Genomic DNA, 26,295 nt, shown 5'->3' on the forward strand with positions numbered 1-26,295 from the left:
ACAATGCAATGTGCTACTTCACACCCCTGCCCCACAATGCAATGTGCTACTTCACACCCCCTGCCCCACAATGCAATGTGCTACTTCACAGCCCCTGCCCCACAATGCAATGTGCTACTTCACACCCCCTGCCCCACAATGCAATGTGCTACTTCACAACCTCCTGCCCCACAATGCAATGTGCTACTTCACACCCCTGCCCCACAATGCAATGTGCTACTTCACAACCCCTGCCCCACAATGCAATGTGCTACTTCACCACCCCTGCCCCACAATGCAATGTGCTACTTCACACCCCCTGCCCCACAATGCAATGTGCTACTTCACAGCAACTGCCCCACAATGCAATGTGCTACTTCACAACCACTGCCCCACAATGCAATGTGCTACTTCCCAACCCCTGCCCCACAATGCAATGTGCTACTTCACAGCCCCTGCCCCACAATGCAATGTGCTACTTCACCACCCCTGCCCCACAATGCAATGTGCTACTTCACACCCCCTGCCCCACAATGCAATGTGCTACTTCACCACCCCTGCCCCACAATGCAATGTGCTACTTCACAACCCCTGCCCCACAATGCAATGTGCTACTTCACCACCCCTGCCCCACAATGCAATGTGCTACTTCACAGCCCCTGCCCCACAATGCAATGTGCTACTTCACAGCCCCTGCCCCACAATGCAATGTGCTACTTCACAGCAACTGCCCCACAATGCAATGTGCTACTTCACAACCCCTGCCCCACAATGCAATGTGCTACTTCCCAACCCCTGCCCCACAATGCAATGTGCTACTTCACAGCCCCTGCCCCACAATGCAATGTGCTACTTCACAGCCCCTGCCCCACAATGCAATGTGCTACTTCACACCCCCTGCCCCACAATGCAATGTGCTACTTCACAGCCCCTGCCCCACAATGCAATGTGCTACTTCACACCCCTGCCCCACAATGCAATGTGCTACTTCACAACCCCTGCCCCACAATGCAATGCGCTACTTCACACCCCCTGCCCCACAATGCAATGTGCTACTTCACAGCAACTGCCCCACAATGCAATGTGCTACTTCACACCCCCTGCCCCACAATGCAATGCGCTACTTCACACCCCCTGCCCCACAATGCAATGTGCTACTTCACAGACACTGCCCCACAATGCAATGTGCTACTTCACAACCCCTGCCCCACAATGCAATGCGCTACTTCACACCCCCTGCCCCACAATGCAATGTGCTACTTCACACCCCCTGCCCCACAATGCAATGTGCTACTTCACACCCCTGCCCCACAATGCAATGTGCTACTTCACAGCCCCTGCCCCACAATGCAATGCGCTACCTCACACCCCCTGCCCCACAATGCAATGTGCTACTTCACAACCCCTGCCCCACAATGCAATGTGCTACTTCACACCCCCTGCCCCACAATGCAATGTGCTACTTCACAGCAACTGCCCCACAATGCAATGTGCTACTTCACAACCCCTGCCCCACAATGCAATGCAATACTTCACAACCTCTGCCCCACAATGCAATGTGCTACTTCACACCCCCTGCCCCACAATGCAATGTGCTACTTCACACCCCCTGCCCCACAATGCAATGTGCTACTTCACAGCAACTGCCCCACAATGCAATGTGCTACTTCACAGCAACTGCCCCACAATGCAATGCGCTACTTCACAGCAACTGCCCCACAATGCAATGTGCTACTTCACACCCCCTGCCCCACAATGCAATGTGCTACTTCACAGCAACTGCCCCACAATGCAATGTGCTACTTCACAGCCCCTGCCCCACAATGCAATGTGCTACTTCACAACCTCTGCCCCACAATGCAATGTGCTACTTCACAGCCCCTGCCCCACAATGCAATGTGCTACTTCACAGCCCCTGCCCCACAATGCAATGTGCTACTTCACACCCCCTGCCCCACAATGCAATGTGCTACTCCACACCCCCTGCCCCACAATGCAATGTGCTACTTCACAGGAACCGCCCCACAATGCAATGTGCTACTTCACAGCCCCTGCCCCACAATGCAATGTGCTACTTCACAACCTCTGCCCCACAATGCAATGTGCTACTTCACAGCCCCTGCCCCACAATGCAATGTGCTACTTCACACTCCTGCCCCACAATGCAATGTGCTACTTCACACCCCCTGCCCCACAATGCAATGCGCTACTTCACACCTCCTGCCCCACAATGCAATGTGCTACTTCACAGCAACTGCCCCACAATGCAATGTGCTACTTCACAGCCCCTGCCCCACAATGCAATGCGCTACTTCCCAACCCCTGCCCCACAATGCAATGTGCTACTTCACAGCAACTGCCCCACAATGCAATGTGCTACTTCACAGCCCCTGCCCCACAATGCAATGTGCTACTTCACACCCCCTGCCCCACAATGCAATGTGCTACTTCACAGCCCCTGCCCCACAATGCAATGTGCTACTTCACACCCCCTGCCCCACAATGCAATGTGCAACTTCCCAACCCCTGCCCCACAATGCAATGTGCTACTTCACAGCCCCTGCCCCACAATGCAATGTGCTACTTCACAGCCCCTGCCCCACAATGCAATGCGCTACTTCCCAACCCCTGCCCCACAATGCAATGTGCTACTTCACAGCAACTGCCCCACAATGCAATGTGCTACTTCACAGCCCCTGCCCCACAATGCAATGTGCTACTTCACAACCCCTGCCCCACAATGCAATGTGCTACTTCACAGCCCCTGCCCCACAATGCAATGTGCTACTTCACAGGAACCGCCCCACAATGCAATGCGCTACTTCACAACCCCTGCCCCACAATGCAATGTGCTACTTCACAGCAACTGCCCCACAATGCAATGTGCTACTTCACAGCAACTGCCCCACAATGCAATGTGCTACTTCACAGCCCCCTGCCCCACAATGCAATGTGCTACTTCACACCCCTGCCCCACAATGCAATGTGCTACTTCACCACCCCTGCCCCACAATGCAATGTGCTACTTCACAACCCCTGCCCCACAATGCAATGTGCTACTTCACACCCCTGCCCCACAATGCAATGTGCTACTTCACACCCCTGCCCCACAATGCAATGTGCTACTTCACACCCCCTGCCCCACAATGCAATGTGCTACTTCACAACCCCTGCCCCACAATGCAATGTGCTACTTCACAACCCCTGCCCCACAATGCAATGTGCTACTTCACACTCCCTGCCCCACAATGCAATGTGCTACTTCACACCCCCTGCCCCACAATGCAATGCGCTACTTCATAACCCCTGCCCGACAATGCAATGCGCTACTTCATAACCCCTGCCCCACAATGCAATGTGCTACTTCACACCCCCTGCCCCACAATGCAATGCGCTACTTCACAGCAACTGCCCGACAATGCAATGTGCTACTTCACAGGAACCGCCCCACAATGCAATGCGCTACTTCACAACCCCTGCCCCACAATGCAATGTGCTACTTCACAGCAACTGCCCCACAATGCAATGTGCTACTTCACAGCAACTGCCCCACAATGCAATGTGCTACTTCACAGCCCCCTGCCCCACAATGCAATGTGCTACTTCACACCCCTGCCCCACAATGCAATGTGCTACTTCACCACCCCTGCCCCACAATGCAATGTGCTACTTCACAACCCCTGCCCCACAATGCAATGTGATACTTCACACCCCTGCCCCACAATGCAATGTGCTACTTCACACCCCCTGCCCCACAATGCAATGTGCTACTTCACACCCCCTGCCCCACAATGCAATGTGCTACTTCACAACCCCTGCCCCACAATGCAATGTGCTACTTCACACTCCCTGCCCCACAATGCAATGTGCTACTTCACACCCCCTGCCCCACAATGCAATGCGCTACTTCATAACCCCTGCCCGACAATGCAATGCGCTACTTCATAACCCCTGCCCCACAATGCAATGTGCTACTTCACACCCCCTGCCCCACAATTCAATGCGCTACTTCACAGCAACTGCCCGACAATGCAATGCGCTACTTCACAACCTCTGCCCCACAATGCAATGTGCTACTTCACAGCCCCTGCCCCACAATGCAATGTGCTACTTCACAGCCCCTGCCCCACAATGCAATGTGCTACTTCACAGCCCCTGCCCCACAATGCAATGTGCTACTTCACAGCCCCTGCCCCACAATGCAATGTGCTACTTCACAGCCCCTGCCCCACAATGCAGTGCGCTACTTCACAGCCCCTGCCCCACAATGCAATGTGCTACTTCACAGCCCCTGCCCCACAATGCAATGTGCTACTTCACAACCCCTGCCCCACAATGCAATGTGCTACTTCACAGCCCCTGCCCCACAATGCAATGCAATACTTCACAACCACTGCCCCACAATGCAATGTGCTACTTCACAGCAACTGCCCCACAATGCAATGTGCTACTTCACAGCAAATGCCCCACAATGCAATGCGCTACTTCACACCCCCTGCCCCACAATGCAATGTGCTATTTCACAGCCCCTGCCCCACAATGCAATGTGCTACTTCACAACCCCTGCCCCACAATGCAATGCGCTACTTCACAGCAACTGCCCCACAATGCAATGTGCTACTTCACAGCCCCTGCCCCACAATGCAATGTGCTACTTCACACCCCCTGCCCCACAATGCAATGTGCTATTTCACAACCTCTGCCCCACAATGCAATGTGCTACTTCACACCCCCTGCCCCACAATGCAATGTGCTATTTCACAACCTCTGCCCCACAATGCAATGTGCTACTTCACAGCCCCTGCCCCACAATGCAATGTGTTACTTCACACCCCCTGCCCCACAATGCAATGTGCTACTTCACAGCCCCTGCCCCACAATGCAATGCAATACTTCACAACCCCTGCCCGACAATGCAATGTGCTACTTCACAACCCCTGCCCCACAATGCAATGTGCTACTTCACAGCCCCTGCCCCACAATGCAATGCAATACTTCACAACCCCTGCCCCACAATGCAATGTGCTACTTCACACCCTCTGCCCCACAATGCAATGTGTTACTTCACACCCCCTGCCCCACAATGCAATGCAATACTTCACAACCCCTGCCCCACAATGCAATGTGCTACTTCACAACCCCTGCCCCACAATGCAATGTGCTACTTCACAACCCCTGCCCCACAATGCAATGTGCTACTTCACAACCCCTGCCCCACAATGCAATGCGCTACTTCACAGCCCCTGCCCCACAATGCAATGCGCTACTTCACAGCAACTGCCCCACAATGCAATGTGCTACTTCACAGCCCCTGCCCCACAATGCAATGCAATACTTCACAACCACTGCCCCACAATGCAATGTGCTACTTCACACCCCCTGCCCCACAATGCAATGTGCTACTTCACACCCCCTGCCCTACAATGCAATGTGCTACTTCACAGCCCCTGCCCCACAATGCAATGTGCTACTTCACAACCCCTGCCCCACAATGCAATGTGCTACTTCACACCCCCTGCCCCACAATGCAATGTGCTACTTCCCAACCCCTGCCCCACAATGCAATATGCTACTTCACAGCCCCTGCCCCACAATGCAATGCAATACTTCACAACCACTGCCCCACAATGCAATGTGCTACTTCACACCCCCTGCCCCACAATGCAATGTGCTACTTCACACCCCCTGCCCCACAATGCAATGTGCTACTTCACAGCCCCTGCCCCACAATGCAATGTGCTACTTCACAGCAACTGCCCCACAATGCAATGTGCTACTTCACACCCCCTGCCCCACAATGCAATGTGCTACTTCACAGCCCCTGCCCCACAATGCAATATGCTACTTCACAGCCCCTGCCCCACAATGCAATGCAATACTTCACAACCACTGCCCCACAATGCAATGTGCTACTTCACACCCCCTGCCCCACAATGCAATGTGCTACTTCACACCCCCTGCCCCACAATGCAATGTGCTACTTCACAGCCCCTGCCCCACAATGCAATGTGCTACTTCACAGCAACTGCCCCACAATGCAATGTGCTACTCCACACCCCCTGCCCCACAATGCAATGTGCTACTTCACACCCCCTGCCCCACAATGCAATGTGCTACTTCACAGCCCCTGCCCCACAATGCAATGTGCTACTTCACAGCCCCTGCCCCACAATGCAATGTGCTACTTCACAGCAACTGCCCCACAATGCAATGTGCTACTTCACAGCCCCTGCCCCACAATGCAATGTGCTACTTCACACCCCCTGCCCCACAATGCAATGCAATACTTCACACCCCCTGCCCCACAATGCAATGTGCTACTTCACACCCCCTGCCCCACAATGCAATGTGCTACTTCACACCCCCTGCCCCACAATGCAATGTGCTACTTCACAGCAACCGCCCCACAATGCAATGTGCTACTTCACAGCCCCTGCCCCACAATGCAATGTGCTACTTCACAGCAACTGCCCCACAATGCAATGTGCTACTTCACAGCCCCTGCCCCACAATGCAATGTGCTACTTCACAGCCCCTGCCCCACAATGCAATGTGCTACTTCACAACCCCTGCCCCACAATGCAATGTGCTACTTCACACCCCCTGCCCCACAATGCAATGTGCTACTTCACAACCCCTGCCCCACAATGCAATGTGCTACTTCACAACCCCTGCCCCACAATGCAATGTGCTACTTCACACCCCCTGCCCCACAATGCAATGTGCTACTTCACAACCTCTGCCCCACAATGCAATGTGCTACTTTTACAGCCACTGCCCCACAATGCAATGTGCTACTTCACACCTCCTGCCCCACAATGCAATGCGCTACTTCCCAACCCCTGCCCCACAATGCAATGTGCTACTTCACAGCCCCTGCCCCACAATGCAATGCACTACTTCACAGCCCCTGCCCCACAATGCAATGTGCTACTTCACAACCACTGCCCCACAATGCAATGTGCTACTTCACAGCAACTGCCCCACAATGCAATGTGCTACTTCACAGCCCCTGCCCCACAATGCAATGTGCTACTTCACACCCCCTGCCCCACAATGCAATGTGCTACTTCACAACCCCTGCCCCACAATGCAATGTGCTACTTCACACCCCCTGCCCTACAATGCAATGTGCTACTTCACAGCCCCTGCCCCACAATGCAATGTGCTACTTCACAGCAACTGCCCCACAATGCAATGCACTACTTCACACCCCCTGCCCCACAATGCAATGTGCTACTCCACAACCCCTGTCCCACAATGCAATGTGCTACTTCACAGCCCCTGCCCCACAATGCAATGTGCTACTTCACACCCCCTGCCCTACAATGCAATGTGCTACTTCACAACCCCTGCCCCACAATGCAATGTGCTACTTCACAGCCCCTGCCCCACAATGCAATGTGCTACTTCACACTCCCTGCCCCACAATGCAATGTGCTACTTCACACCCCCTGCCCCACAATGCAATGTGCTACTCCACAACCCCTGCCCCACAATGCAATGTGCTACTTCACAGCCCCTGCCCCACAATGCAATGTGCTACTTCACACCCCCTGCCCCACAATGCAATGTGCTACTTCACAACCCCTGCCCCACAATGCAATGTGCTACTTCACAACTCCTGCCCCACAATGCAATGTGCTACTTCACACCCCCTGCCCCACAATGCAATGTGCTACTCCACAACCCCTGCCCCACAATGCAATGTGCTACTTCACAGCCCCTGCCCCACAATGCAATGTGCTACTTCACAACTCCTGCCCCACAATGCAATGTGCTACTTCACACCCCCTGCCCTACAATGCAATGTGCTACTTCACACCCCCTGCCCCACAATGCAATGCACTACTTCACAGCCCCTGCCCCACAATGCAATGTGCTACTTCACAACCACTGCCCCACAATGCAATGTGCTACTTCACAGCAACTGCCCCACAATGCAATGTGCTACTTCACACCCCCTGCCCCACAATGCAATGTGCTACTTCACAGCAACTGCCCCACAATGCAATGCGCTACTTCACACCTCCTGCCCCACAATGCAATGTGCTACTTCACACCCCCTGCCCTACAATGCAATGTGCTACTTCACAGCCCCTGCCCCACAATGCAATGTGCTACTTCACAGCCCCTGCCCCACAATGCAATGCAATACTTCACAACCCCTGCCCCACAATGCAATGTGCTACTTCACACCCCCTGCCCCACAATGCAATGTGCTACTTCACAGCAACTGCCCCACAATGCAATGTGCTACTTCACCACCCCTGCCCCACAATGCAATGTGCTACTTCACAACCCCTGCCCCACAATGCAATGTGCTACTTCACAGCAACTGCCCCACAATGCAATGTGCTACTTCACAGCCCCTGCCCCACAATGCAATGTGCTACTTCACACCCCCTGCCCCACAATGCAATGCAATACTTCACAACCACTGCCCCACAATGCAATGTGCTACTTCACACCCCCTGCCCCACAATGCAATGTGCTACTTCACAACCCCTGCCCCATAATGCAATGTGCTACTTCACAGCAACTGCCCCACAATGCAATGTGCTACTTCACAGCAACTGCCCCACAATGCAATGTGCTACTTCACACCCCCTGCCCCACAATGCAATGTGCTACTTCACAGCCCCTGCCCCACAATGCAATGTGCTACTTCACAACCCCTGCCCCACAATGCAATGTGCTACTTCACAGCCCCTGCCCCACAATGCAATGTGCTACTTCACAGCCCCTGCCCCACAATGCAATGTGCTACTTCACACCCCCTGCCCCACAATGCAATGTGCTACTTCACACCCCCTGCCCCACAATGCAATGTGCTACTTCACACCCCCTGCCCTACAATGCAATGTGCTACTTCACACCCCCTGCCCCACAATGCAATGCACTACTTCACAGCCCCTGCCCCACAATGCAATGTGCTACTTCACACCCCCTGCCCCACAATGCAATGTGCTACTTCACACCCCCTGCCCCACAATGCAATGTGCTACTTCACACCCCCTGCCCCACAATGCAATGTGCTACTTCACAACCACTGCCCCACAATGCAATGTGCTACTTCACAGCAACTGCCCCACAATGCAATGTGCTACTTCACAGCCCCTGCCCCACAATGCAATGTGCTACTTCACACCCCCTGCCCCACAATGCAATGTGCTACTTCACAACCCCTGCCCCACAATGCAATGTGCTACTTCACAACCCCTGCCCCACAATGCAATGTGCTACTTCACACCCCCTGCCCTACAATGCAATGTGCTACTTCACACCCCCTGCCCCACAATGCAATGCACTACTTCACAGCCCCTGCCCCACAATGCAATGTGCTACTTCACAACCACTGCCCCACAATGCAATGTGCTACTTCACAGCAACTGCCCCACAATGCAATGTGCTACTTCACACCCCCTGCCCCACAATGCAATGTGCTACTTCACAGCAACTGCCCCACAATGCAATGTGCTACTTCACAACCCCTGCCCCACAATGCAATGCGCTACTTCACACCTCCTGCCCCACAATGCAATGTGCTACTTCACACCCCCTGCCCCACAATGCAATGTGCTACTTCACAGCCCCTGCCCCACAATGCAATGTGCTACTTCACACCCCCTGCCCCACAATGCAATGTGCTACTTCACAGCCCCTGCCCCACAATGCAATGTGCTACTTCACACCCCCTGCCCCACAATGCAATGTGCTACTTCACAGCCCCTGCCCCACAATGCAATGCGCTACTTCACAGCCCCTGCCCCACAATGCAATGTGCTACTTCACACCCCCTGCCCCACAATGCAATGCAATACTTCACAGCCCCTGCCCCACAATGCAATGTGCTACTTCACAGCCCCTGCCCCACAATGCAATGTGCTACTTCACAGCCCCTGCCCCACAATGCAATACTTCACAACCCCTGCCCCACAATGCAATGTGCTACTTCACACCCCCTGCCCCACAATGCGATGTGCTACTTCACAGCCACTGCCCCACAATGCAATGTGCTACTTCACCACCCCTGCCCCACAATGCAATGTGCTACTTCACAACCCCTGCCCCACAATGCAATGTGCTACTTCACAGCAACTGCCCCACAATGCAATGTGCTACTTCACAGCCCCTGCCCCACAATGCAATGCAATACTTCACAGCCACTGCCCCACAATGCAATGTGCTACTTCACAGCCCCTGCCCCACAATGCAATGTGCTACTTCACAGCCCCTGCCCCACAATGCAATGTGCTACTTCACAACCCCTGCCTCACAATGCAATGTGCTACTTCACACCCCCTGCCCCACAATGCAATGTGCTACTTCACAGCAACTGCCCCACAATGCAATGCGCTACTTCACACCTCCTGCCCCACAATGCAATGCGCTACTTCACACCCCCTGCCCCACAATGCAATGTGCTACTTCACAGCCCCTGCCCCACAATGCAATGTGCTACTTCACAGCCCCTGCCCCACAATGCAATGTGCTACTTCACACCCCCTGCCCCACAATGCAATGTGCTACTTCACACCCCCTGCCCCACAATGCAATGTGCTACTTCACAGCAACTGCCCCACAATGCAATGTGCTACTTCACACCCCCTGCCCCACAATGCAATGTGCTACTTCACACCTCCTGCCCTACAATGCAATGTGCTACTTCACAGCCCCTGCCCCACAATGCAATGTGCTACTTCACACCCCCTGCCCCACAATGCAATGTGCTACTTCACACCCCCTGCCCCACAATGCAATGTGCTACTTCACAGCCCCTGCCCCACAATGCAATGTGCTACTTCACAACCCCTGCCCCACAATGCAATGTGCTACTTCACAGCCCCTGCCCCACAATGCAATGTGCTACTTCACACCCCCTGCCCCACAATGCAATGTGCTACTTCACAGCAACTGCCCCACAATGCAATGTGCTACTTCACAGCAACTGCCCCACAATGCAATGCACTACTTCACACCCCCTGCCCCACAATGCAATGTGCTACTCCACAACCCCTGCCCCACAATGCAATGTGCTACTTCACAGCCCCTGCCCCACAATGCAATGTGCTACTTCCCAACCCCTGCCCCACAATGCAATGCAATACTTCACAACCCTGCCCCACAATGCAATGTGCTACTTCACACCCCTGCCCCACAATGCAATGTGCTACTTCACACCCCCTGCCCCACAATGCAATGTGCTACTTCACACCCCCTGCCCCACAATGCAATGTGCTACTTCACAGCCCCTGCCCCACAATGCAATGTGCTACTTCACACCCCCTGCCCCACAATGCAATGTGCTACTTCACACCCCCTGCCCCACAATGCAATGTGCTACTTCACAGACACTGCCCCACAATGCAATGCAATACTTCACAACCACTGCCCATGCTGAGAAAAGATGTTTCTTACAGCCAGGAAGCGGAATCTTCCGGAGAAGCTGATCTTCATCTGCACGGCTGTGGTTAGGTGAATTTCGGCTAACAGGCTCGGAGGGATCTTACCACCGGCACACTCCGCCAGGTTAACCGCGCACAGCGACAGGTTCAGACCAGAGCACGGCCAACTCGCTGGCAATTTTCCTGAGAAAAGATTTTTTTTTAAAAATTTGACTTTCAATTCATTGTCAACCAGAAATCTGGGTATAGAACAGAAATGAATAATCTTGTGGAGTTACCGGTGAGATGCAGCTGGTGCAGCTTGTGATAAACGAGGGCAGCGTTTCTGGCACTGGTGGTGGCCTCGTCCTGGAATTCAGATTTGCTATGGTGGCCAGACGTCCGTTTCAGGAGCCAGCGCACCAGACTCATCTTCTGTAAGCTGCAGCGAATGACGTTCCAGGAGAGGCTGCAGGCCAAGTCAAAGCGGGAGGCTGGGAGAGAGCGGCCCAGTACACAGAGGCAGGTCTGCAGGTTCCCCGCAGCAGCTCCAAAATCCCCCTATAAGAAAACACAGAATCACCCATCAGTGGCGGGGAAGACTGGAGCTACAACTATTAAAGGGAAGTTCAGGATTGTAAAAAATAACCGACCGGGCACGTGCAGAGGACGCCGACCTGGCCGGTAGCTGCTACGGAGGGGACCCCGGCAGACTGGCTTGGAGCGGAGCTGCGGTGAGGAATGCATAAGCTTCCAGGGGCCGGATGAAGCCCCAGCTAAGAAAATCTTATTCCCTCTCGTATCCTATAACGTTACCCTCCCCCCCCAACCCTATAAGGACCTCTCATGAGTGTCCCCCCCGGCTGCACAGCTCCCCCAACCCTACAAGGACCTCTCATCAGTGTCCCCCCAAGCTCCACAGGCCCCCCCCCCCCCCAAGCCCACAAGGACCGCACATGAGTGTCTCCCCTGGCTCCACAGCCCCCCTAACCCTACAAGGACCTCTCATGAGTGTCCCCCCAAGCTCCACAGGCCCCCCCCCCCCAAAGCCTACAAGGACCGCACATGACTGTATCCCCTGGCTCCACAGTCCCCCCCCCCCCAACCCTACAAGGACCTCTCATCAGTGTCCCCCCAAGCTCCACTGCCCCCTAGTCTCGTACCCGCGCGAGCTCCAGATCGGCTTGCTTGCAGTGTCTCCAGAACTTGACGGAAGAGCGAGAATGCAGCCTGGTAACTGGCTCTCCATGGATCAGTAGCTTCATGAAGACACTGAGGACAATGGCTCCATTCACCAGCCACAGGATCAGAGTGGGAATAAGCCAGTCCAGCCAGCTGCCAGAAAATCCTGGAAGACAAATGGAGAGACAGAAACGTAACCAGCAAATCCAAAACCCCAATAATAAGCTGCAAACTAAAGGTGATCATGTTATGAATAAACAGACGATACGGTGAGCAGAACCACACCCTTCAAAGTGTTCTCATTTCTTGCTGTGCAGATGTGAGGACTCTAGAAAACATTTCCAGCTGTACTTACTCAGGGAAAATCAGAACAGAATTCCCAGGATAAAGGGTCACCCGTTCAGCATAGGAAATCAGGCTGCCACTACGTGGCGCTGTTGCCGGATGGTGCCTGTTAGTGGACTGTAGACCACAGATTTTCTAAAGGGTTTAAGTCTGGGCTCTGGCAAGGCCACACAAGGACATTCTCCTTCAGTCACTGCGCATTCACTTTGCTGGGGGGCTAGTTTTGCTGAGTGCTACTGCTTAGCTCATTCTTCCCATCAAGACATTCTGGCAGATTGTAGCAGGTTTTCCTCCAGGTTTTACCCTATCAATTACTACACAATCACAACAGGATGCTGCCACCACCCTGTTTTACGGTTGGTATGGTGTTATTTGAATGGTGAGCTTTCTGCCAAATAGGTCATTAGGCATAACAGATATTTCATTTTTTTTTCTTATCTGCCCACAGCAACGTTTTCCAGTTGACCTCAGAATCTCCAAGGGCAAAGCTCAGCGAAGACGCATACTTGTGGAGCTCTTGTGATATTGTTGCGACATAATGGCCAGGCGTTTGGCATACATTTCTGTAACTGCTTCAGTGGCCATTGGCCTCTTGGTGACACCTCTGACCAGTTTTCTCCTCGCTCTTCCATCCAGTTTAGGCCTCTTGCACACAACATGCAATTCCGATTTTGTATACGATCCGATTTTTTGATTCTGATTAAAAAAAGTGCATGCTGCTAAATTTTCAAACTGAATAAAAAATCAGATGGTATAAAAAAATTGGAATAGCGTGTAGTGTGCAAGGAGCCTTAGAGGAACAGCTGGATCCAGGAAACAATCTAGTCATACTTTCTACTTCTTTATAATACATTTTATTGCTCTAGTAAGGATTAATAAAGTGCTTGTCCCTGTCCACAGCTTCGTACCTGAAATCATCTTCGCTTTACCACACATAGCTGATTGTTTGCTCTTAGTTGCAATGGCAAGCACTGGAATGCTGTGGGAATGTGTTTTTATGCTGAAACAATCTTAATAATTACAATGTATTACAGGTGGAGTGTAATGGATAGTGTGATATGTAACTTCTGTCTGTACTCACAAATATTTTGGGCGACAGGTGAGCCTTTGTCCATTTCAGTGAACCAGTCTATTTACATTACTATTTGAGTATGATTACTGACTGTCCCTACCATTATACTAGTATGTATTTATATAGCTCTAACATCTTCTGCATCACATTACAGAGTACTTAGTCATGTCACTGACTGTCCTCAGAGGAGCTCACACTCTAATCCTACCATAGTCATAGTGTAATGTCCTACCATATTATTATTATTATGTTTTTATATAGCACTGACATCTTCTGCAGCACTGTACGGAGTACATAGTCATGTCACTGACTGTCCTCAGAAGAGCTCACAATCTAATCCTACCATAGTCATATTCTAATGTCCTACCATATTATTATTATTATGTTTTTATATAGCACTGACATCTTCTGCAGCACTGTACGGAGTACATAGTCATGTCACTGACTGTTCTCAGAGGAGCTCACACTCTAATCCTACCATAGTCATAGTCTAATGTCCTACCATATTATCATTATGTATTTATATAGCAGTGACATCTCCTGCAGCACATTACAGAGTACATAGTCATGTCACTGACTGTCCTCAGAGGAGCTCACACTCTAATCCTACCATAGTCATAGTCTAATGTCCTACCATATTATTATTATGTATTTATATAGCACTGACATCTCCTGCAGCACATTACAGAGTACATAGTCATGTCACTGACTGTTCTCAGAGGAGCTCACACTCTAATCCTACCATAGTCATAGTCTAATGTCCTACCATATTATTATTATGTACTTATATACAGTGGTGTGAAAAACTATTTGCCCCCTTCCTGATTTCTTATTCTTTTGCATGTTTGTCACACATAAATGTTTCTGCTCATCAAAAACCGTTAACTATTAGTCAAAGATAACATAATTGAACACAAAATGCAGTTTTAAATGATGGTTTTTATTATTTAGAGAGAAAAAAAAACCTCAAAACCTACATGGCCCTGTGTGAAAAAGAAATTGCCCCCTGAACCTAATAACTGGTTGGGCCACCCTTAGCAGCAATAACTGCAATCAAACGTTTGCGATAACTTGCAACAATTCTTTTACAGCGCTCTGGAGGAATTTCGTCCCACTCATCTTTGCAGAATTGTTGTAATTCAGCTTTATTTGGGGGTTTCTAGCATGATCCACCTTTTTAAGGTCATGCTACAACATCTCAATAGTATTCAGGTCAGGACTTTGACTATGCCACTCCAAGGTCTTCATTTTGTTTTTCTTCAGCCATTCAGAGGTGGATTTGCTGGTGTGTTTTGGGTCATTGTCCTGCTGCAGCACCCAAGATCGCTTCAGCTTGAGTTGACAAACAGATGGCCAGACATTCTCCTTCAGGATTTTTTGGTAGACAGTAGAATTCATGGTTCCATCTATCACAGCAAGCCTTCCAGGTCCTGAAGCAGCAAAACAACCCCAGACCATCACACTACCACCACCATATTTTACTGTTGGTATGATGTTCTTTTGCTGAAATGCTGTGTTACTTCTATGCCAGATATGTAACGGGACACGCACCTTCCAAAAAGTTCAACTTTTGTCTCATCGGTCCACAAGGTATTTTCCCAACAGTCTTGGCAATCATTGAGATGTTTTTTTAGGAAAATTGAGACGAGCCTTAATGTTCTTTTTGCTTAAAGTGGTTTGCGCCTTGGATATCTGCCATGCAGGCCGTTTTTGCCCAGTCTCTTTCCTATGGTGGAGTCGTGAACACTGACCTTAATTGAGGCAAGTGAGGCCTGCAGTTCTTTAGATGTTGTCCTGGGGTCTTTTGTGGCCTCTCGGATGAGTTTTCTCTGCGCTCTTGGGGTAATTTTGGTCGGCCGGCCACTCCTGGGGAGGTTCATCACTGTTCCATGTTTTTGCCATTTGTGGATAATGGCTCTCACTGTGGTTCTCTGGAGTCCCAAAGCTTTAGAAATGGCTTTATTACCTTTACCAGACTGATCGATCTCAATTACAGTACTTTTGTTCTCATTTGTTCCTGAATGTCTTTGGATCTTGGCATGATGTCTAGCTTTTGAGGTGCTTTTGTTCTACTTCTCTGTGTCAGATAGCTCCTATTTAAGTGATTTTTTGATTGAAACAGGTGTGGCAGTAATCAGGCCCGGGGGTGACTACAGAAATTGAACTCAGGTGTAATAAACCACAGTTAAGTTATTTTTTAACAAGTGGGGGCAATCACTTTTTCACACAGGGCCATGTAGATTTGGAGGTTTTTTTTTCTCACTAAATAATAAAAACCATCATTCAAAACTGCATTTTGTGTTCAATTATGCTATCTTTGACTAATAGTGAACGGTTTTTGATGAGCAGAAACATTTAAGTGTGACAAACATGCAAAAGAATAAGAAATTAGGAAGGGGGCAAATAGTTTTTCACACCACCGTAGCACTGACATCTCCTGCAGCACTGTACGGAGTACATAGTCATGTCACTGACTGTCCTCAGAGGATCTCACACTCTAATCCTACCATAGTCATAGTGTAATGTCCTGCCATATTATTATTATTATGTATTTATATAGCACTGACATCTCCTGCAGCACTTTATAGAGTACATAGTCATGTCACTGACTGTCCTCAGAGGAGCTCACACTCTAATCCTACCATAGTCATAGTGTAATGTCCTGCCATATTATTATTATGTATTTATATAGCACTGACATCTTCTGCAGCACATTACAGAGTACATAGTCATGTCACTGACTGTCCTCAGAGGAGCTCACACTCTAATCCTACCATAGTCATAGTGTAATGTCCTGCCATATTATTATTATGTATTTATATAGCACTGACATCTTCTGCAGCACATTACAGAGTACATAGTCATGTCACTGACTGTCCTCAGAGGATCTCACACTCTAATCCTACCATAGTCATAGTCTAATGTCCTACCATATTATTATTATGTAATTATATAGCACTGACATCTTCTGCAGCACATTACAGAGTGCATAGTCATGTCACTGACTGTCCTCAGAGGAGCTCACACTCTAATCCTACCATAGTCATAGTCTAATGTCCTACCATATTATTATTATGTATTTATATGGCACTGACATCTTCTGCAGCACATTACAGAGTACATAGTCATGTCACTGACTGTCCTCAGAGGATCTCACACTCTAATCCTACCATAGTCATAGTCTAATGTCCTACCATATTATTATTATGTATTTATATAGCACTGACCTCTCCTGCAGCACTGTACGGAGTACATAGTCATGTCACTGACTGTCCTCAGAGGAGCTCACAGTCCAATCCTACCATAGTCATAGTCTAATGTCCTACCATATTATTATTATGTATTTATATGGCACTGACATCTTCTGCAGCACATTACAGAGTACATAGTCATGTCACTGACTGTCCTCAGAGGATCTCACACTCTAATCCTACCATAGTCATAGTCTAATGTCCTACCATATTATTATTATGTATTTATATAGCACTGACATCTTCTGCAGCACATTACAGAGTACATAGTCATGTCACTGACTGTCCTCAGAGGAGCTCACAGTCCAATCCTACCATAGTCATAGTCTAATGTCCTACCATATTATTATTATTATGTATTTATATAGCACTGACATCTCCTGCAGCACATTACAGAGTACATAGTCATGTCACTGACTGTCCTCAGAGGAGCTCACACTCTAATCCTACCATAGTCATAGTCTAATGTCCTACCATATTATTATTATGTATTTATATGGCACTGACATCTTCTGCAGCACATTACAGTGTACATAGTCATGTCACTGACTGTCCTCAGAGGAGCTCACACTCTAATCCTACCATAGTCATAGTCTAATGTCCTACCATATTATTATTATGTATTTATATGGCACTGACATCTTCTGCAGCACATTACAGAGTACATAGTCATGTCACTGACTGTCCTCAGAGGATCTCACACTCTAATCCTACCATAGTCATAGTCTAATGTCCTACCATATTATTATTATGTATTTATATAGCACTGACCTCTCCTGCAGCACTGTACGGAGTACATAGTCATGTCACTGACTGTCCTCAGAGGAGCTCACACTCTAATCCTACCATAGTCATAGTCTAATGTCCTACCATATTATTATTATGTATTTATATGGCACTGACATCTTCTGCAGCACATTACAGTGTACATAGTCATGTCACTGACTGTCCTCAGAGGAGCTCACACTCTAATCCTACCATAGTCATAGTCTAATGTCCTACCATATTATTATTATGTATTTATATGGCACTGACATCTTCTGCAGCACATTACAGAGTACATAGTCATGTCACTGACTGTCCTCAGAGGATCTCACACTCTAATCCTACCATAGTCATAGTCTAATGTCCTACCATATTATTATTATGTATTTATATAGCACTGACCTCTCCTGCAGCACTGTACGGAGTACATAGTCATGTCACTGACTGTCCTCAGAGGAGCTCACACTCTAATCCTGCCATAGTCATAGTCTAATGTCCTACCATATTATTATTATGTATTTATATAGCACTGACATCTTCTGCAGCACATTACAGAGTACATAGTCATGTCACTGACTGTCCTCAGAGGAGCTCACAGTCCAATCCTACCATAGTCATAGTCTAATGTCCTACCATATTATTATTATTATGTATTTATATAGCACTGACATCTCCTGCAGCACATTACAGAGTACATAGTCATGTCACTGACTGTCATCAGAGGAGCTCACAATCTAATCCTACCATAGTCATAGTCTAATGTCCTACCATATTATTATTATGTATTTATATAACACTGACATCGTCTGCAGCACATTACAGAGCACATAGTCATGTCACGGACTGTCCTCAGAGGAGCTCACACTCTAATCCTACCATAGTCATAGTGTAATGTCCTACCATATTATTATTGTGTATTTATATAGCACTGACATCTCCTGCAGCACTTTACAGAGTACATAGTCATGTCACTAACTGTTCTTAGAGGAGCTCACACTCTAATCCTACCATAGTCATAGTGTAATGTCCTACCATATTATTATTATGTATTTATATAGCACTGACATCTCCTGCAGCACATTACAGAGTACATAGCCATGTCACTGACTGTCCTCTGACTATGGTAGGATTAGAGTGTGAGCTCCTCTGAGGACAGTCAGTGACATGGCTATGTACTCTGTAATGTGCTGCAGAAGATGTCAGTGCTATATAAATACATAATAATAATATAGTAGGACATTAGGCTATGACTATGGTAGGATTAGAGGGTGAGCTCCTCTGAGGACAGTCAGTGACATGACTATGTACTCTGTAATGTGCTGCAGGAGATGTCAGTGCTATATAAATACATAATAATAACATGGGAGGACATTAGACTATGACTATGGTAGGATTAGAGTGTGAGCTCCTCTGAGGACAGTCAGTGACATGGCTATGTACTCTGTAATGTGCTGCAGAAGATGTCAGTGCTATATAAATACATAATAATAATATAGTAGGACATTAGGCTATGACTATGGTAGGATTAGAGGGTGAGCTCCTCTGAGGACAGTCAGTGACATGACTATGTACTCTGTAATGTGCTGCAGGAGATGTCAGTGCTATATAAATACATAATAATAACATGGGAGGACATTAGACTATGACTATGGTAGGGATTAGATTGTGAGCTCCTCTTAGTCTAATGTCCTCCCATGTTATTATTATGTATTTATATAGCACTGACATCTCCTGCAGCACATTACAGAGTACATAGTCATGTCACTGACTGTCCTCAGAGGAGCTCACCCTCTAATCCTACCATAGTCATAGCCTAATGTCCTACTATATTATTATTATGTATTTATATAGCACTGACATCTTCTGCAGCACATTACAGAGTACATAGCCATGTCACTGACTGTCCTCAGAGGAGCTCACACTCTAATCCTACCATAGTCATAGTCTAATGTCCCGCCATATTATTATTATGTATTTATATAGCACTGACATCTCCTGCAGCACATTACAGAGTACATAGTCATGACACTGACTGTCCTCAGAGGAGCTCACAATCTAATCCCTACCATAGTCATAGTCTAATGTCCTACCATATTATTATTATGTATTTATATAGCACTGACATCTTCTGCAGCACATTACAGAGTACATAGTCATGTCACTGACTGTCCTCAGAGGAGCTCACACTCTAATCCTACCATAGTCATAGTGTAATGTCCTACCATATTATTATTATGTATTTATATAGCACTGACATCTTCTGCAGCACATTACAGAGTACATAGTCATGTCACTGACTGTCCTCAGAGGAGCTCACACTCTAATCCTACCATAGTCATAGTCTAATGTCCTACCATATTATTATTATGTATTTATATAGCAGTGACATCTCCTGCAGCACATTACAGAGTACATAGTCATGTCACTGACTGTCCTCAGAGGAGCTCACACTCTAATCCTACCATAGTCATAGTCTAATGTCCTACCATATTATTATTATTATGTATTTATATAGCACTGACATCTTCTGCAGCACATTACAGAGTACATAGTCATGTCACTGACTGTCCTCAGAGGATCTCACAATCTAATCCTACCATAGTCATAGTCTAATGTCCTACGATATTATTATTATGTATTTATATAGCACTGACATCTCCTGCAGCACATTACAGAGTACATAGTCATGGCACTGACTGTCCTCAGAGGTGCTCACACTCTAATCCTGCCATAGTCATAGTCTAATGTCCTACCATATTATTATTATGTATTTATATAGCACTGACATCTTCTGCAGCACATTACAGAGTACATAGTCATGTCAGTGACTGTCCTCAGAGGAGCTCACACTCTAATCCTACCATAGTCACAGCCTAATGTCCTACCATATTATTATGTATTTATATAGCACTGACATCTCCTGCAGCACATTACAGAGTACATAGTCATGTCACTGACTGTCCTCAGAGGAGCTCACAATCTAATCCTACCATAGTCATAGTCTAATGTCCCACCATATTATTATGTATTTATATAGCACTGACATCCTCTGCAGCATTGTACAGAGTACATAGTCATGTCACTGACTGTCCTCAGAGGAGCTCACAATCTAATCTTACCATAGTCATAGCCTAATGTCCTACCATATTATTATGTATTTATATAGCACTGACATCTCCTGCAGCACATTACAGAGTACATAGTCATGTCACTGACTGTCCTCAGAGGAGCTCACACTCTAATCCTACCATAGCCATAGCCTAATGTCCTACCATATTATTATTATGTATTTATATAGCACTAACATCTTCTGCAGCACATTACAGAGTACATAGTCATGTCACTGACTGTCCTCAGAGGAGCTCACACTCTAATCCTACCATAGTCATAGTGTAATGTCCTACCATATTATTATTATGTATTTATATAGCACTGACATCTTCTGCAGCACTTTACAGAGTACATAGTCATGTCACTGACTGTCCTCAGAGGAGCTCACACTCTAATCCTACCATAGTCATAGTGTAATGTCCTACCATATTATTATTATGATGTATTTATATAGCACTGACATCTTCTGCAGCACATTACAGAGTACATAGTCATGTCACTGACTGTCCTCAGAGGAGCTCACACTCTAATCCTACCATAGTCATAGTGTAATGTCCTACCATATTATTATGTATTTATATAGCACTGACATCTTCTGCAGCACATTACAGAGTACATAGTCATGTCACTGATTGTCCTCAGAAGAGCTTACAATCTAATCCTACCATAGTCATAGTGTAATGTCCTACCATATTATTATAAAGTATTTATATAGCACTGACATGTTCTGCAGCACATTACAGAGTACATAGTCATGTCACTGACTGTCCTCAGAGGAGCTCACACTCTAATCCTACCATAGTCATAGTGTAATGTCCTACCATATTATTATTATGTATTTATACAGCACTGACATCTTCTGCAGCACATTACAGAGTACATAGTCATGTCACTGACTGTCCTCAGAGGAGCTCACACTCTAATCCTACCATAGTCATAGTGTAATGTCCTACCATATTATTATTATGATGTATTTATATAGCACTGACATCTTCTGCAGCACATTACAGAGTACATAGTCATGTCACTGACTGTCCTCAGAGGAGCTCACACTCTAATCCTACCATAGTCATAGTGTAATGTCCTACCATATTATTATGTATTTATATAGCACTGACATCTTCTGCAGCACATTACAGAGTACATAGTCATGTCACTGATTGTCCTCAGAAGAGCTTACAATCTAATCCTACCATAGTCATAGTGTAATGTCCTACCATATTATTATAAAGTATTTATATAGCACTGACATGTTCTGCAGCACATTACAGAGTACATAGTCATGTCACTGACTGTCCTCAGAGGAGCTGTATGATCAGAGTGCTAACCACTGATCCACTTTGCCATTTTAGTGACATACGCTCGGCTCACAGGTTAGTCATGGGTGTGCAGTAAACAGAAAACAAATCAAACACAGCTGTCTAAAATATAGAAAGGGCTCTGGAAAAACAATAAAATGTAGGCTGGACAGAGGAGCCAGGAGCTAAATAACCAAGGCTGCTTCTAAATGACAGCAGGCAGCCAACTTGCAGGTTCACTGTTGGCCAGGGGAGCCGGTTGGCTGAACTCCTCGGTCTTACATATCGCGATACAATTTGGCAAATCTTTTCCAGAGACTGTGGCTCTGCAGATCTCCTCTGTAGTCTCTCACTGGGTATTCTGGCTTACCTCTGTCCAGCACAAGTATGTGGCAGCTGCTAAACACCTCTGAGGACAACTCTATACAACAGCTTCCTGTTACTTCTGCCACAGATGTGCTGTACGCTGCCCTCCCTGCCACAACGGACGTCACTTCTGTGGAGAACATCTATAAGGCAGCTTCCTGTTACTGCTGCTGCCACAGATGTGCTGTACACTGGCCTCCCTGCCACAACGGACGTCACTTCTGTGGAGAACATCTATAAGACAGCTTCCTGTTACTGCTGCTGCCACAGATGTGCTGTACACTGGCCTGCCTGCCACAACGGATGCTACTTCTGTGGAGAACATCTATAAGGCAGCTTCCTGTTACTGCTGCCACAGATGTGCTGTACACTGGCCTGCCTGCCACAACGGACGTCACTTCTGTGGAGAACATCTATAATACAGCTTCCTGTTACTGCTGCCACAGATGTGCTGTACACTGGCCTACCTGCCACAACGGATGCTACTTCTGTGGAGAACATCTATAAGGCAGCTTCCTGTTACTGCTGCTGCCACAGATGTGCTGTACGCTGCCCTCCCTGCCACAACGGATGCCACTTCTGTGGAGAACATCTATAAGGCAGCTTCCTGTTACTGCTGCCACAGATGTGCTGTACACTGGCCTGCCTGCCACAACGGACGTCACTTCTGTGGAGAACATCTATAAGACAGCTTCCTGTTACTGCTGCCACAGATGTGCTGTACACTGGCCTGCCTGCCACAACGGACGTCACTTCTGTGGAGAATATCTATAATACAGCTTCCTGTTACTGCTGCCACAGATGTGCTGTACACTGGCCTGCCTGCCACAACGGACGTCACTTCTGTGGAGAACATCTATAAGGCAGCTTCCTGTTACTGCTGCTGCCACAGATGTGCTGTACACTGGCCTGCCTGCCAGAACGGACGTCACTTCTGTGGAGAACATCTATAATACAGCTTCCTGTTACTGCTGCCACAGATGTCCTGTACGCTGGCCTGCCTGCCACAACGGACGTCACTTCTGTGGAGAACATCTATAATACAGCTTCCTGTTACTGCTGCCACAGATGTGCTGTACACTGACCTGCCTGCCACAACGGATGCCACTTCTGTGGAGAACATCTATAAGGCAGCTTCCTGTTACTGCTGCCACAGATGTGCTGTACATTGGCCTCCCTGCCACAACGGACGTCACTTCTGTGGAGAACATCTATAAGGCAGCTTCCTGTTACTGCTGCCACAGATGTGCTGTACACTGGCCTGCCTGCCACAACGGATGCCACTTCTGTGGAGAACATCTATAATACAGCTTCCTGTTACTGCTGCCACAGATGTGCTGTACACTGGCCTGCCTGCCACAACAGACGTCACTTCTGTGGAGAACATCTATAAGACAGCTTCCTGTTACTGCTGCTGCCACAGATGTGCTGTACGCTGGCCTGCCTGCCACAACGGACGTCACTTCTGTGGAGAACATCTATAAGACAGCTTCCTGTTACTGCTGCCACAGATGTGCTGTACACTGACCTGCCTGCCACAACGGACGTCACTTCTGTGGAGAACATCTATAAGACAGCTTCCTGTTACTGCTGCTGCCACAGATGTGCTGTACACTGGCCTGCCTGCCACAACGGACGTCACTTCTGTGGAGAACATCTATAATACAGCTTCCTGTTACTGCTGCCACAGATGTGCTGTACACTGGCCTGCCTGCCACAACGGATGCCACTTCTGTGGAGAACATCTATAAGACAGCTTCCTGTTACTGCTGCCACAGATGTGCTGTACACTGGCCTGCCTGCCACAACGGATGCCACTTCTGTGGAGAACATCTATAAGGCAGCTTCCTGTTACTGCTGCTGCCACAGATGTGCTGTACACTGGCCTGCCTGCCACAACGGATGCCACTTCTGTGGAGAACATCTATAAGGCAGCTTCCTGTTACTGCTGCCACAGATGTGCTGTACACTGGCCTGCCTGCCACAACGGACATCACTTCTGTGGAGAACATCTATAAGGCAGCTTCCTGTTACTGCTGCCACAGATGTGCTGTACACTGGCCTGCCTGCCACAACGGACGCCACTTCTGTGGAGAACATCTATAAGGCAGCTTCCTGTTACTGCTGCCACAGATGTGCTGTACACTGGGCTGCCTGCCACAACGGACGCCACTTCTGTGGAGAACATCTATAAGGCAGCTTCCTGTTACTGCTGCTGCTGCCACAGATGTGCTGTACACTGGCCTGCCTGCCACAACGGACGCCACTTCTGTGGAGAACATCTATAAGACAGCTTCCTGTTACTGCTGCCACAGATGTGCTGTACACTGGCCTGCCTGCCACAACGGACGTCACTTCTGTGGAGAACATCTATAAGACAGCTTCCTGTTACTGCTGCTGCCACAGATGTGCTGTACACTGGCCTGCCTGCCACAACGGATGCCACTTCTGTGGAGAACATCTATAAGACAGCTTCCTGTTACTGCTGCTGCTGCCACAGATGTGCTGTACACTGGCCTGCCAGCCACAACGGACGCCACTTCTGTGGAGAACATCTATAAGACAGCTTCCTGTTACTGCTGCTGCTGCCACAGATGTGCTGTACACTGGCCTGCCAGCCACAACGGATGCCACTTCTGTGGAGAACATCTATAAGGCAGCTTCCTGTTACTGCTGCCACAGATGTGCTGTACACTGACCTGCCTGCCACAACGGACGTCACTTCTGTGGAGAATATCTATAATACAGCTTCCTGTTACTGCTGCTGCCACAGATGTGCTGTACACTGGCCTGCCTGCCACAACGGACGTCACTTCTGTGGAGAACATCTATAAGACGGCTTCCTGTTACTGCTGCCACAGATGTGCTGTACACTGGCCTGCCTGCCACAACGGATGCCACTTCTGTGGAGAACATCTATAAGACAGCTTCCTGTTACTGCTGCCACAGATGTGCTGTACACTGGCCTCCCTGCCACAACGGACCTCACTTATGTGGAGAACATCTATAAGGCAGCTTCCTGTTACTGCTGCCACAGATGTGCTGTACACTGGCCTGCCTGCCACAACGGACGTCACTTCTGTGGAGAACATCTATAATACAGCTTCCTGTTACTGCTGCCACAGATGTGCTGTACACTGGCCTGCCTGCCACAACGGACGCCACTTCTGTGGAGAACATCTATAAGGCAGCTTCCTGTTACTGCTGCCACAGATGTGCTGTACACTGGCCTGCCTGCCACAACAGACGCCATTTCTGTGGAGAACATCTATAAGACAGCTTCCTGTTACTGCTGCTGCCACAGATGTGCTGTACACTGGCCTGCCTGCCACAACGGATGCCACTTCTGTGGAGAATATCTATAAGACAGCTTCCTGTTACTGCTGCCACAGATGTGCTGTACACTGGCCTGCCTGCCACAACGGACGCCACTTCTGTGGAGAACATCTATAAGGCAGCTTCCTGTTACTGCTGCTGCTGCCACAGATGTGCTGTACACTGGCCTGCCTGCCACAACGGACGTCACTTCTGTGGAGAAC

At 48.5% G+C, this 26,295-nt stretch overlaps 1 protein-coding gene across 1 annotated transcript in view; it reads right to left on the bottom strand.

Annotated features, from left to right (window-relative positions):
• SREBF2 (sterol regulatory element binding transcription factor 2) overlaps positions 1 to 26,295 on the bottom strand; it is a 178,048-nt gene that overhangs the window by 94,981 nt on the left and 56,772 nt on the right. Inside the window, exons 9-11 of the mRNA XM_068252792.1 lie at positions 12,530 to 12,714; positions 11,666 to 11,927; positions 11,401 to 11,570 (exon numbers count right to left, since the gene is read on the bottom strand). Coding sequence (XP_068108893.1) covers positions 11,401 to 11,570; positions 11,666 to 11,927; positions 12,530 to 12,714 — 617 coding nt within the window. The remainder of the gene's footprint in view (positions 1 to 11,400; positions 11,571 to 11,665; positions 11,928 to 12,529; positions 12,715 to 26,295) is intronic.

Source organism: Hyperolius riggenbachi, chromosome 9 (genome assembly GCF_040937935.1).
Source record: "Hyperolius riggenbachi isolate aHypRig1 chromosome 9, aHypRig1.pri, whole genome shotgun sequence".
Classification (NCBI taxonomy): domain Eukaryota; kingdom Metazoa; phylum Chordata; class Amphibia; order Anura; family Hyperoliidae; genus Hyperolius; species Hyperolius riggenbachi.